This window comes from Coregonus clupeaformis, chromosome 20, assembly GCF_020615455.1.
Source record: "Coregonus clupeaformis isolate EN_2021a chromosome 20, ASM2061545v1, whole genome shotgun sequence".
NCBI classification, from domain to species: Eukaryota; Metazoa; Chordata; class Actinopteri; order Salmoniformes; family Salmonidae; genus Coregonus; species Coregonus clupeaformis.
In genome coordinates this window covers 18,085,607-18,098,681 of record NC_059211.1, presented here as the reverse complement: position 1 = coordinate 18,098,681, position 13,075 = coordinate 18,085,607, and the positions used below count along the sequence as shown (strand labels likewise).

General features: G+C 39.3%; 1 protein-coding gene across 1 annotated transcript in view; it reads left to right on the top strand.

The window, feature by feature from the left end:
* Positions 1 to 2,743: 2,743 nt before the first annotated feature.
* The window catches only part of homer3b (homer scaffold protein 3b), a 58,888-nt gene continuing 48,556 nt past the window's right edge, over positions 2,744 to 13,075 (top strand). Inside the window, exon 1 of the mRNA XM_045205348.1 lies at positions 2,744 to 3,255. Within this exon, the coding sequence (XP_045061283.1) occupies positions 3,251 to 3,255 (5 nt within the window). The 5' untranslated portion in view covers positions 2,744 to 3,250. The remainder of the gene's footprint in view (positions 3,256 to 13,075) is intronic.

The window sequence follows — 13,075 nt, the reverse complement described above, 5'->3', positions numbered from 1 at the left end:
TCCCCTAGAAAATCATGTTTTCTCTTGGTCTCCTTTTTCTAGTCAATCTGTTGACTCAAGTTTCTGCAACACAAAAGGAATGGTGAGAAGTCACAGCTGTAATATGAGCCCATGTTATCCAACAGCCACATGTTCGAGTGGAAATGTCTATATAAATATAATAATTGTTCATACAATTTCACATTTGCGCCTGGCCACGTTGATTTGAGTGAGGATCTTCAGAATCTCTCCTCCACAGGATACTCCTTCAGTTTGGCCTCTGGACAAACGAGAAAGCAAAACAAATAATCTTCTAGCTTTCTGCACCAAGATCATATCCTAAGTGTTGATACTGCACCAATGACTAATGGGCATGTCTGAATTGGAAAGGGTAGCAAGCAATACTAAACCAACTATGTGCAATCTATACTTTTCCATGTAGGAAATGTACACTTAAGGATCTTCCCCTCGATGGAATGAACCAAGTGGATGTCATACTGTCACCAGTGTGATCGAGACACCATGCCTTCCTGTAGACAAATCAGAGAAAAGTGGTTTGTATGTTTAAGTCTACAGTAGTGGCCTATGTGATAACAGACAGATACTGAAGGAGGAATATTACTTGCACTGGCAGTTCGGCCAACTCTGTGAATGTAGATCTTGGACAGACCTGGCGTGTTGTGGTTGATGACAACCTGGACTGTTGGGATATCCAGGCCCCTGACAGTAAGGACATGAAAATAATGAGATTCACAATGGTTTGTAACCTTTCCATATATTGATACATGTTTTTGGTCTGATTATACACACTGGTGTTGAACACTGAGCTTTCTTACCTGGAAGCTACATCAGTTGCAATCAGGATTTTGAAGACACTGGACTTGAACTTTGCGAGGTTGGCAAAACGTTGTTTTTGTGAAAAAGGTAACTAGTGTCTTAATTCTGTGTACATTGTTACTTATTATCATGCATGTTAAATGTGTTTTTAACTTGTCCTATAACCCATTAATGAATACAAAGTTACACTCGTGTAACCCATTAATGAATACAAAGCTACACTCGTGGAGCTCAGGTTGTTTACCTGCTTCCTCATTGAATGCAAAGGAGATGGTAGGAAAGTTGTATTTCTGCAGCAGCATTGTGAGGATTTGGCAATTCCTGTAGGAAGAATGCAATGCATTAATGATTCAATGTCTAACTATCTTTCTATATTGATGTGTCTAAAGGCCCTGATACAGCAGCATGTTCTATTCTAATCCTTAGTCATATTGTTCTAGGTTCTATAGTCATCTCTGAGTGAAGGAGTCCTTACTTGCAGGTGTTGGTGAAGATCATGATGGACCAGTCGTCGTGCTGGTCTTAACTTATGGATCAGATGCACCAGGTTGGCATCTTTTACTTTCTCTGGCGTCAGGATGTACCTGTGCGGACCCTATGAAAAAAATATTTACAATTGAAGTATGTTGCACCAAGACAAATGTCCTGTTTTGAAGAATGAGGTTACCTCTACGTGTAACCATGTCATGTACCAATGTAGTGCATCATGTCAGCCATGCTTAAAAGCAGGTATTAGGTATTGAGCACAAATAATGGTAACGTATTCCCAGGAAGGAAGTTTGCAGCAAGCAAGGGTGAAATTTGAAAAAGTCCCTGATCCGGGAACTCACAATCTGGAATTCAGTTTACAAATATTTTATACATGATACAAATTTAAATAATGTTTTAAAATTTGTCATTATGCTATTTTTTTCTTTATTCAAACTCTCCATATTCATTGTACATTTTCATCTCAACCAAAAGCAGCCAATTGTATTTAATTGTTTGTCTTCCATTGGACGGACCCCCGGTTAATTTAATTGAGCTAATCAATGCACAGATGAGAGTGTTTTGTACTGAGGTGAGTTAGTTTTAATGTATGTACTGTAGAATTCAAGTTTGTTTTGGAACCTTTTATGTTATGTATTGTTGTAAGCCTTTTGATTTATATTACGTGTCAAACTCATTCCATGGAGGGCAGAGTGTCTGCGGGTTTTCGCTCATTGTACTTGATTGTTCAATTAAGGTCACTAATTAGTAAACAACTCCCCTCACCTGGTTGTGTAGGTCTTAATTGAAAAGAAAAAGCCTGCAGACACGCCGCCCTCCGTGGAATGAGTTTGACACACCTGATTTACAGTATGTATTTCTATATTGTATTAATGCCTTAGGGAGGTTTTCAACATGATGCCAAATACACACCAATATAATATGAACACCTTTTTATTTCAAGCATATTTTGAGCACAAAAGCTTAGAGATTGAAGGAAGACAAACTGTTCCCCAAAAAAAAAAAAAAAATGCTTCAGAGACATTATGCACTGACCTTCTTTCAAGGACAGCTCAGGGAGAGTTTTTGGAAGTACAGAAAAAAAACCATACCAAGTACAGCAATTAAAAATTATATAATTGAGGTTTACCTTTTATAGAAAGAACATTTTTATTCCAAACAGAAATTACAATGTTATTTTACACCCATAATGTGAATGTATTCCTCATTTCAGCCATCAGTCGCTGGAAATACTTATTTTACTCCCACTATTTAAATCAAACCTCATTACAAGTGGAGAGTGTGCTTTCAAGACAACCTGCGAGCCATTGGAATATTATATTTCACATTTCAAATGGTGTAAAGTGGGTTAGGTTAGGCAATGTAATTTGATTCGCCAAATAGCAACCAGCAGGTGGTGTTAGAGTGTCTCGGTCTCATTGAGCAAGGACAATTCTTGAATGGGATACCAGAATGGGCAGAGCAGGGGGAACAATAAACTGCAGAAGGATCTCTTTACCGTGCGCTGACATTCATAAGGGGCAGAACGCAGTTATACTTTTGTAGAATTTCGAATAGTTAGTTCCCTCATTTTTGAGAGGCGTTTAATCACAAGATTAGTGTGCCACCACAAAGAAAGAGCGACGAAGAACGGGATTCGCTGGAGATACTACGGACAAAGGAAAGCTGTTTTAATTGACTTCAAACAACAGAACTACTACAATTGGGAAAATATTACATGGTTTCAAGTGAATTTCCCCCCCCTCACTGAACGTTTGAGGTATCCGTGTTCCAGAAATGTAATGCAACGTACTGTACAATTATAAAGGAATTCACTTTACAGTGACGTCCGAGACACTTTGTTAACCATCTATTCGGAGACAGAGAAAATAATAAGGACATTACCTATCGCTTGAGATAAGACTGGAATTTATATCCTACAAGGACACCGAAAGCGTTCAACAATATGGGGTGAGTGCACTGCAGCCTTATAGTTTCTCAAATCAAGTTGGGCTTTCTCTACAATCTCTTAAAGGCAAGGACAAAAAGTGAAGTTTGGGATGAGTTCAAGGTGGTATGTATAAATGACCCCATGTTGTATGAATTTGATTGGAAATATTCTGTAAGATTTGGCATGTTATCGCCCTAATGTATGGGCGTAATGTATGCATGCTTTGACGCCAAAAAAAAATGCTCAATGATTTCCTAAATGTTTTGTCCATCAGTCTTATTTGAAAGGGTTTCATCTTATATTTATTTTCAACTGACCTAATTTCAGCGTCATCATCCTTTAACAGTAGCATGGTTGATGACCTCAGTCTACACTCATAACTGTATGAAGATTCACCTTGACTATGGCTACATTGTTCCACACTGTCAAACATATATCATACTGATGTGTTGAAATAATCAGATGAAAATACCACAGTTGACAGACAGACACAGACATGTTGATGACTTTGGTTGTATTGTGTGGTGCAATAGCCCAGCATTTCAGAACTTACTCTAATACTCAGCCTTCTTCTCCAATTAATATTTACTCATGTTTACCTTGGTAACAGACAGCTTTTGAAGCCACCTGTGCTCATGGCTCCATGGCCCAATAATGGACTAAAGGAACCTAACGTTACTCCTTATAGTCCAAGGACCTTCCATGTTCTTTTTAGAGGCGAATTGGCTCTGGCAGACAAATGTGAATCGATTCTCAATTGTGGTACGTTTCTAGAAACATAAAGACTTCTACTTTCATATAACATCAAAATATTTTCACAAGTGCAAAATATACACTTAAGGTACACTGTTTTAACACAGTTGCAGCCCACAGTATCTTTCAGTGACAACACTTTTGTGGCGTCTGTCTTCCGTTTACACACAGGTGTTCGGAGACGCAGATAGTTAATTAGCACAGGTAGGCTACGCCTCTGTCTTCCGTCTGTTTTCCGTAAACAAGCGCTGTAACATGGAAATATGGTTGTGTGGGAACCCTAACCCTTTAAAGGTGTGTAGTAAATGAACTTTTATTTTTTACTTATTCATATTTCTCGCTGATATGAACGGTACGTTCCTTATGTTTCCAAAAAACGGACAGCAAGCGAAGTATTTTGATGTTCAGAACGAGCTTCGGGGCTGTTAACCTCTTATCGATTGGAATTTTTTTTTTTCAAATTTTCGCCTAAAATGACACCCAAATCTAACTGCCTGTAGCTCAGGACCTGAAGCAAGGATATGCATATTCTTGATACCATTTGAAAGGAAACACTTTGAAGTTTGTAGAAATGTGAAATTAATGTGGGAGAATATAACACATTAGATCTGGTAAAATATAATACAAAAAAACAAACATGCGTTTTCTATGTTTTTTGTTGTTCCATCATCTTTGAAATGCAAGAGAAAGGCCACAATATAATATTGCAGTTTAGGCGCAATTTAGAATGTGTGTGTGTGCAAAGTTTCAGATTGCTCCAGTGAAGCATTGCAATACTGGACTATTTTGTATCAAGTCTGCCAAATGTGCCGAATTGGTCAATTGACAAATTTTGAAGTACATTTTAGATTTTACATTTTAGTCATTTAGTCATTTACCAGAGTGACTTAGAGTTAGTGAGTGCATACATTATTTTTTTTTCTTTCATACTGGTCCCCCGTTGTGTTGTGGGAATCGAACCCACAACCCTGGGTTGGTAGAGCGTTAGCTAACTATAGAGAACATACAAAAATGATATGGTAATACAAAATGTAAGTTTATACACTCCCAGGAATGTCATACATGATGGATCATTAGCTTATACACTAACTTTCACACATCTAGATGGCCGGGCGGGGTGGGTGTGGAGCCGGAGACAGCAGGGGTTCAAACTGTAGAACCCAGTTCCTACATTTGAATATAAAAATTGATTTTATCAAACAAAACAATGCTACATTTTATCTCTGGGACCCTTAGGATGACAAATCAGAGCAAGATTACTGAATGTAAGTACATTATTTACCTTCAGAGGTGAATGTATCAAACCAGTTGCCGTGATAAGTTTTTTGTTGTTGTGCACTCTCCTCAAACAATAGCATGGTATTTTTTCACTGTAACAGTGCAGTTAGATTAACAATAATTTAAGCTTTCTGCCCATATAAGACATGTCTATTTCCTGGAAAGGTTAGCTGTTACTTACAACAGTCATGCTAATCACATTAGTGCACGTTAGCACAACCGTCCCGTATACTGGACACCGATCCCGTAGAGGTTAACAACATTTCCCCAGCCAGAGGATACTATTGTCAATAGGCGCTAAAGGTAGTTAGTGTATATGAATGTATTAAAGGCTCCATTGATGGTGAAATCATTAGTTGTGAAAGATTTATGTTGCCTCTTTTTGAATTATTTAACTAATGATATTTAAGAGGGGCCTTGAGGAAACCAATGGGGGGTTTTAGTGTACTGTAACTAGACCAAGTCTGTCTGCTTAAGGATGCAGTCAGCTCAGCTTCAGAGAAACTAGTGCTGTCTTTAGTTCCCATAGTTCTCCACCACATACAAAGGGTTGGGAAAGAAGAACATCTACTCTAACCTCATGCTGTTTTCATTTGGCCCTGAAAAAACCTCTCAGCGCTTTTGAAGTTTATTCCACTTTATAAAAAAAGTCTCATTTGAAGTGTTACCTTCTTTTTCCATCACAGAAAAGGAGCCTTCCCTGAGCTGTAAACATGTATCCATCACACAAAGGTATTATTGACACATGTCATATGTGTTGTGCTTATTCATTGTCCATTTGCCCTGTCCCCAAAAATGTGCCCCTCATCGACAAAAGTTTCCCCTCCCAATTGCCCCATCTTGTCATGTCATGTATGCTCTTATCATATTCTAATCCAGGGATAAATATTAGAACACCTACAGTACGTAATGAAATCCAAACTGGATTTTTCATGCCTCTCAAAATCTGCAGATTTGGTTTCTGCGCTGAGATGCATTTACCCTGAAATTGTCCTAATAAATTATTGCATTGTGTCAAAGGCATTGTGCCTAGACCAGTTTTCCCCCAAATATGATTTGTTTTGTATTGTGCAAGCTTGAGTAAAATTTGACAATTATATAAGCCATGAAATGGTCTTTTGTGGCCTATAGCTTACTGAGAATTCTGATGTTGAGGAAGTGCTGGCTAATTTGCAGTTTTTTGGATCTTTGCCATTGCATGTAATATTCTCTCTTCCATTCACTTTAATTTCTTGACTACAGCATTTTACCAGTCAGCATTTTACCAGTCAGACATATGCAAGAGCCTACTGACCTTCAAGTTAAGAGCCTGCACTTCATAATACAAGGGAAGATGATGCTAAGGTTTTGGCAAGTTTCCAGATTCTTTAGTGAAAGGCAATGTTGTATCGTTAACATTTTGAATGTTGTATCGTTAACATTTTGAGTTGTTGATAATTCCATTTGATGAAAAGATAATTTGGTCCCTGGAGAAAAATGTGTGGATTAAAGAATGGAAAACCTTAGCACCGTGATAGAAGACCATATGTGAGCTGAGATGTCTACTTGTTGTTGAGTAGTAATGAGTTAGCGTTTCCACCGTGCTATTTTGGTATTTAGTTGTGCAGTGTCATGTTGCTGAAATGGCCGGAGACTTTCGCTGGCTCAGGAATGTCGACGTGAGGCTCACTCGACTCTCAGGGGGTCATAGGAATGAAACCCTTAAAGGAGAACTACAGTCAAAATGAGTTTTTCTCTCACACACACTTTATTCTCTCTATACAAAAACAATAATCTAGGTTTCTGCAAAGGAATAGGAGCATTTCCATGGTAATTGAATAGGGGCATTGCCACGATAATGGAATAGGGGCATTTCCACGATAATGGAATAGGGGCATTTTCACCATAATGGAATAGGGGCATTTTCACGATAATGGAATAGGGGCATTTTCACGATAATGGAATAGGGGCATTTTCACGATAATGGAATAGGGGCATTTCCACGTTAATGGAATAGGGGCATTTCCACTGTAATGGAATTGCGCTGAGACTCAGATTTTTCACTTAAAATATATGCCAAACAAAAAACATTGATTTTTTAAGTTTAACAAACCATATAACTCTATGCACAAGGACTACTTTTAACAATTTACACTGAACATTTTACAAAAACACATTTACTGGAAGAACTGTGCAGATGCAAAGTTTCGTAACAGAATTCTGGTAACATTCTTCTCTGTGTTTTATGTGACCACGTTTCTAAAAACGTTGTTAAATATCTGCTCCGAAGTACGATTAAAAGATGTCTGCAGAAATAATGGGTGTCAGCTATGACATGACACCTTGAGTTTGCAAAAATATATTTTGGATATTGAACTACTGTAGGTGAAGTGGATCTGTTCTGTACTACACAGAAATGGATATGAATGTCATTCAATTCATGGTGATGTATCCTAAATAGGTACATAAAGGTAGAAATATGCAATATCCTCCTTTGCGTATTTGGGTATTATTCTACACACTGGCTATTATTTTAATGAGCTCGGCCACCAAACAAGACCAAATTACGTTGGTCCAGACCGGACCAAATCTGAACCAATCATAGACGTCTATGTTCCACAAGTTTGGACATCAAAATAGAGTACAGCACAGTAGAGTACTGTAGAGGTCAAGAGAGTATAGTTTAGTACAGTACATTAGTGTACTCAACTCTAGTATGCTCTACTGTGTACTGAACTCTACTCCACTGTATTCTACTGTACAGGACTGTACTGTACTGAACTATACTTTTACTTTTCTTTACTGTACTGTGCTCTACTGTACTGTGCTGTCCAAACTTGTAAACATAGATGTCTATGATCCGGACCAGACCAAATCTGAACCAATCATGGACGTCTATGTTTGGGCCAAATTAAGGTCGGTCCTGACATCTGTGGACGTTGAAATCAAGGCCAGGGGGGACTGACCAAATTACCGATTTGGTAACAGAATTTCGAGTTTGAATCAGTTAATAATTCTTAAACAAAATTGGTATCAGTAAAAACACTATAACTAATTGATAGCGCTACCTTTTATTATCCACCCTCATGAGTGCGAGAAATGTGAAAATATCTTAAAGATATGTGGGTTTTTGTTAACGGAATTTGAAGGCATAAGGCAATGTTTCTTAAACTTACAGAATCCAGAAAGAAATGTCACAAACTAAATATACAGTGCATTCGAAAAGTATTCAGACCCCTTGACTTTTTCCACATTTTATTACGTTGCAGCCTTATTCTAAAATATTTTTTTTCCCTCATCAATCTACACACAATACCCCATAATGACAAAGCGAAAACAGGTTTTTAGAAATTTTTGAAAATCTATAACAAATAAAAAACAGATACCTTCTTTACATACACAACCAGTCAAAAGTTTGGACACACCTACTCATTCAAGGGTTTTTCTTTATTTTTACTATTTTTTACATTGTAGAATAATAGTGAGGACATCAAAACTATGAAATAACACATATGGAATCATGTAGTAAACAAAAAAAGGTTAAACAAATCAAAATATATTTGAGAATCTTCAAATAGCCACCCTTTGCCTTGATGACAGATTTGCACACTCTTGGCATTCTCTCAACCAGCTTCACCTGGAATGCTTTTCCAACAGTCTTGAAGGAGTTCCCACATATGCTGAGCACTTGTTGGCTGCTTTTCCTTCACTCTGCGGTCCAACTCATCCCAAACCATCTCAATCGGGTTGAGGTCGGGGGATTGTGGAGGCCATGTCATCTGATGCAGCACTCCATCACTCTCCTTCTTGGTAAAATAGCCCTTACACAGCCTGCAGGTGTGTTGGGTCATTGTCCTGTTGAAAAACTAATGATAGTCCAACTAAGCCCCAACCAGATGGGATGGCGTATCGCTGTAGAATGCTGTGGTAGCCAAGCTGGTTAAGTGTGCCTTGAATTCTAATTAAATCACAGACAGTGTCACCAGCAAAGCACCCCCACACCATAGCACCTCCTCCTCCATGCTTTACGGTGGGAAATACACATGCAGAGATCATCCGTTCACCCACACCGCGTCTCACAAATACATGGTGGTTGAAACCAAAAATCTCCTATTTGGACTCATCAGACCATAGGACAGGTTTCCACCGGTCTAATGTCCATTGCCCGTGTTTCTTGGCCCAAGCAAGTCTCTTCTTCTTATTGGTGTCCTTTAGTAGTGGTTTCTTTGCAGCAATTCGACCATGAAGGCCTGATTCACACAGTCCCCTCTGAACAGTTGATGTTGAGATGTGTCTGTTACTTGAACTCTGTGAAGCATTTATTTGGGCTGCAATTTCTGAGGCTGGTAACTCTAATGAACTTATCCTCTGAAGCAGAGGTAACTCTGAGTCTTCCATTCCTGTCGCGGTCCTCATGAGAGCTAGTTTCATCATAGCGCTTGATGGTTTTTGCGACTGCACTTGAAGAAACGTTCAAAGTTCTTGACATTTTCCATATTGACTGACCTTCATGTCTTAAAGTAATGATGGACTGTCATTTCTCTTTGCTTATTTGAGCTGTTCTTGCCATAATATGGACTTGGTCTTTTATCAAATAGGGCTATCTTCTGTATACCCCCCCTACCCTGTCACAACACAACTGATTGGCTCAAACGCATTAAGAAGGAAAGAAATTGTACAAATAAACTTTTAACAAGGCACACCTGTTAATTGAAATGTATTCCAGGTGACTACCTCATGAAGCTGGTTGAGAGAATGCCAAGAGTGTGCAAAGCTGTCATCAAGGCAAAGGGTGGCTATTTGAAGAATCTGAAATATAAAACATATTTTGATTTGTTTAACACTTTTTTGGTTACTACATGATTCCATGTGTTATTTCATAGTTTTGATGTCTTCGCTATTATTCTACAATATAGAAAATAGTTTTTAAAAAATTAAGAAAAACCCTGGAATGAGTAGGTGTGTCCAAATGTATGACTGGTACTGTAAGTATTCAGACCCTTTGCTATGAGACTCGAAATTGAGCTCAGGTGCATCTTGTTTCCATTGATCATCCTTGAGATGTTTCTACAACTTGATTGGAGTCCACCTGTGGTAAATTCAATTGATTGGACATGATTTGGAAAGGCACACACCTGTCTATATAAGGTCCCACAGTTGACAGTGCATGTCAGAGCAAAAACCAAGCCATGAAACAGGATTGCGTCGGCACAGATCTGGGGAAAGGTACCAAAAAATGTCTTAAGCATTGAAGTTCCCCAAAAACACTGGCCTCCAGCATTCTTAAATTGAAGAAGTTTGGAACCACCAAGATTCTTCCTCGAGCTCGCTGCCCGGCCAAACTGAGCAATCTGGGGAGAAGGGCATTCGTCAGGGAGGTGACCAAGAAACCGATGGTCACTCTGACTGTTCCAGAGTTCCTCTGTGGAGATGGTTGTCTTTCTGGAAGGTTCTCCCATCTCTGCACCACTCCACCAATCAAGCCTTTATGGTAGAGTGGCCAGACAGAAGCCGCCACTTAGTAAAAGGCACATGACAGCCCGCTTGGAGTTTGCCAAAAGGCACCTAAAGGACTCTCAAACCATGAGAAACAAGATTATCTGGTCTGATGAAACCAAGATTGAATTCCAAGCGTCTTGTCTGGAGGAAACCTGGCACCATCCCTGCGGTGAAGCCTGGTGATGGCAGGATCATGCTGTGGGGATGTTTTTCAGCGGCAGAGACTGGGAGACTAGTCAGGATGGAGGAAAAGAGCAACGTATAGAGAGATCCTTGATGAAAACCTGCTCAGGACCTCAGACTGGGGCGACGGTTCACCTTCCAACAGGACAACGACCCTAAGCACACAGCCAAGATAACGCAGGAGTGGCTTCGGGACAAGTCTCTGAATGTCCTTGAGGGACCCAGCCAGAGCCCAGACTTGAACCCGATCTAACATCTCTGGAGAGACCTGAAAATAGCTGTACAGCGACGCTCCCCATCCAACCTGACCGAGCTTGAGAAGACCTGCAGAGAAGAATGGGAGAAACTCCCCAAATACAGGTGTGCCAAACTTGTAGCGTCATACCCAAGAAGACTCGAGGCTGTAATCGCTGCCAAAGGTGCTTCTACAAAGTACTGAGTAAAGGGTCTGAATACTTATGTAAATGTAATATTTCTGTTTTTTATTTTTAATACATTTGCTGAAATTTCTAAAAACCTGTTTTTGTTTTGTCATAATGGGGTATTGTGTATAGATTGATTAGGGGGAAAAAAACTATTGAATCTTTTTTAGAACAATGCTGTAACGTAACAAAATGTGGAAAATGTCAAGGGGTCTGAATACTTTCTGAATGCACTGTAAGTGTTGATATTAGCCGGGGTCTTTACTCTTTACTCCAACATTGTGTTTTGCGGTTAAGACTTCTTCTGATAGATGTTTTATAAGACCTCTTTTCCATCTGTTTGACAAGAAATCAAAGCCTTTGTTTATTCCTATTTTTTAGGATTGAAAATGGTTCAAAAATGTATGTATACCTTAATCTCTCAAAAGTATAGACTCTTAGCTTTCATATGACACCCACTTTGACATGCTCCTATGAACTTCACATGTTGGTGCTCATGGGTCCTTTTACATGGAAATGACCATAGTCCCCTGAGTGTCATCCCCGTAATGCTCACAGCAGGGGTAACAATTTAGTATTTTTACCTCCGGGACCATTTATATAGGTGTCGGCGGAAAACATTACTAAACAACTCACATTAGTCTATTACCTACATGCAAATATGGCACAAGATTGCAATAGCCTAATTGATTTCACAGTTGTGGAGTCATAGCTTTTTTTTTTTTTTTTTTTCAGATCTTTTCAAATAATCAGAGGTAGTATATGGGGGATATTTACACCCCAGAACTTCTGCATGAAGTAGGTCATTTAGAATCTTATAACAAATTATTTTTCAGGATCAGTTTACCTGTGGTATTCTGCCATCTGTTTTCCCCATGGAAGATGTGTCCTTTGTCACATTAAGCATATATCCATACCACGTGTAGTTTGGAACAGCTTGGTTTTATATTTCTGAGCTATTGCTTCCAGATAACTTATTTTGAAGCTTTCATAGACCACAGAATAACTCATGGGTATTTTCAGGCAGCTGGAAGGGGCAGCTGATCCACATAGGGGGGGCATTTTACAGATCAGTGGCTTTGGAAGATGAATTACTGAGGGAGCTTAAGCATGATGACGAGACAAGTGAAGGGGATTAGCCAGTGATGACACTGTGTCTCTGGGTGAACCCACACACCCAAGGGTCATTGGGAAAGTGAGTTTTAGAGTTTAACTCAGAACGTGAGCGAGAAGCTAATGTCTAATGCTGGTTCACTGTAAATGTAGTTAATGATTTCAGAAAGGAACAATCAATTTTTCCATTTGCCCTAAAAATGCACTGATTCCCACAGAAGTGATTTGACCAGATACAGAAAGTGGCCCATCCATCGTCAACAACGCCCAAGATTAATTCATAGTATATGGGCGTGCGTACAGCACGGGAAAGGTGATGAAATATAGATACGTGGGTAGAGTAGTAGTCTTTTCCTCCAGCTCCCACCCTCTCATCTAGCTGTCTGCCAGCCCAGCAGCTGCTGTCCCAATGACCTTGCTAGCCATCCGCTCCTCACCGTCCCCTCTGATCATACAGCTCCAACTTGTTTGTTTCAATGATTCCTTGTACTTTTCATGGTCATAGACTACCGTATATATAGGCTAGTCAATGCCAACACGCTCCTGGAATGTGTTACATGTAGCTATACAGAAGTACACACTTGTTTTTCCATGAATCAGTTTCATTTAATAA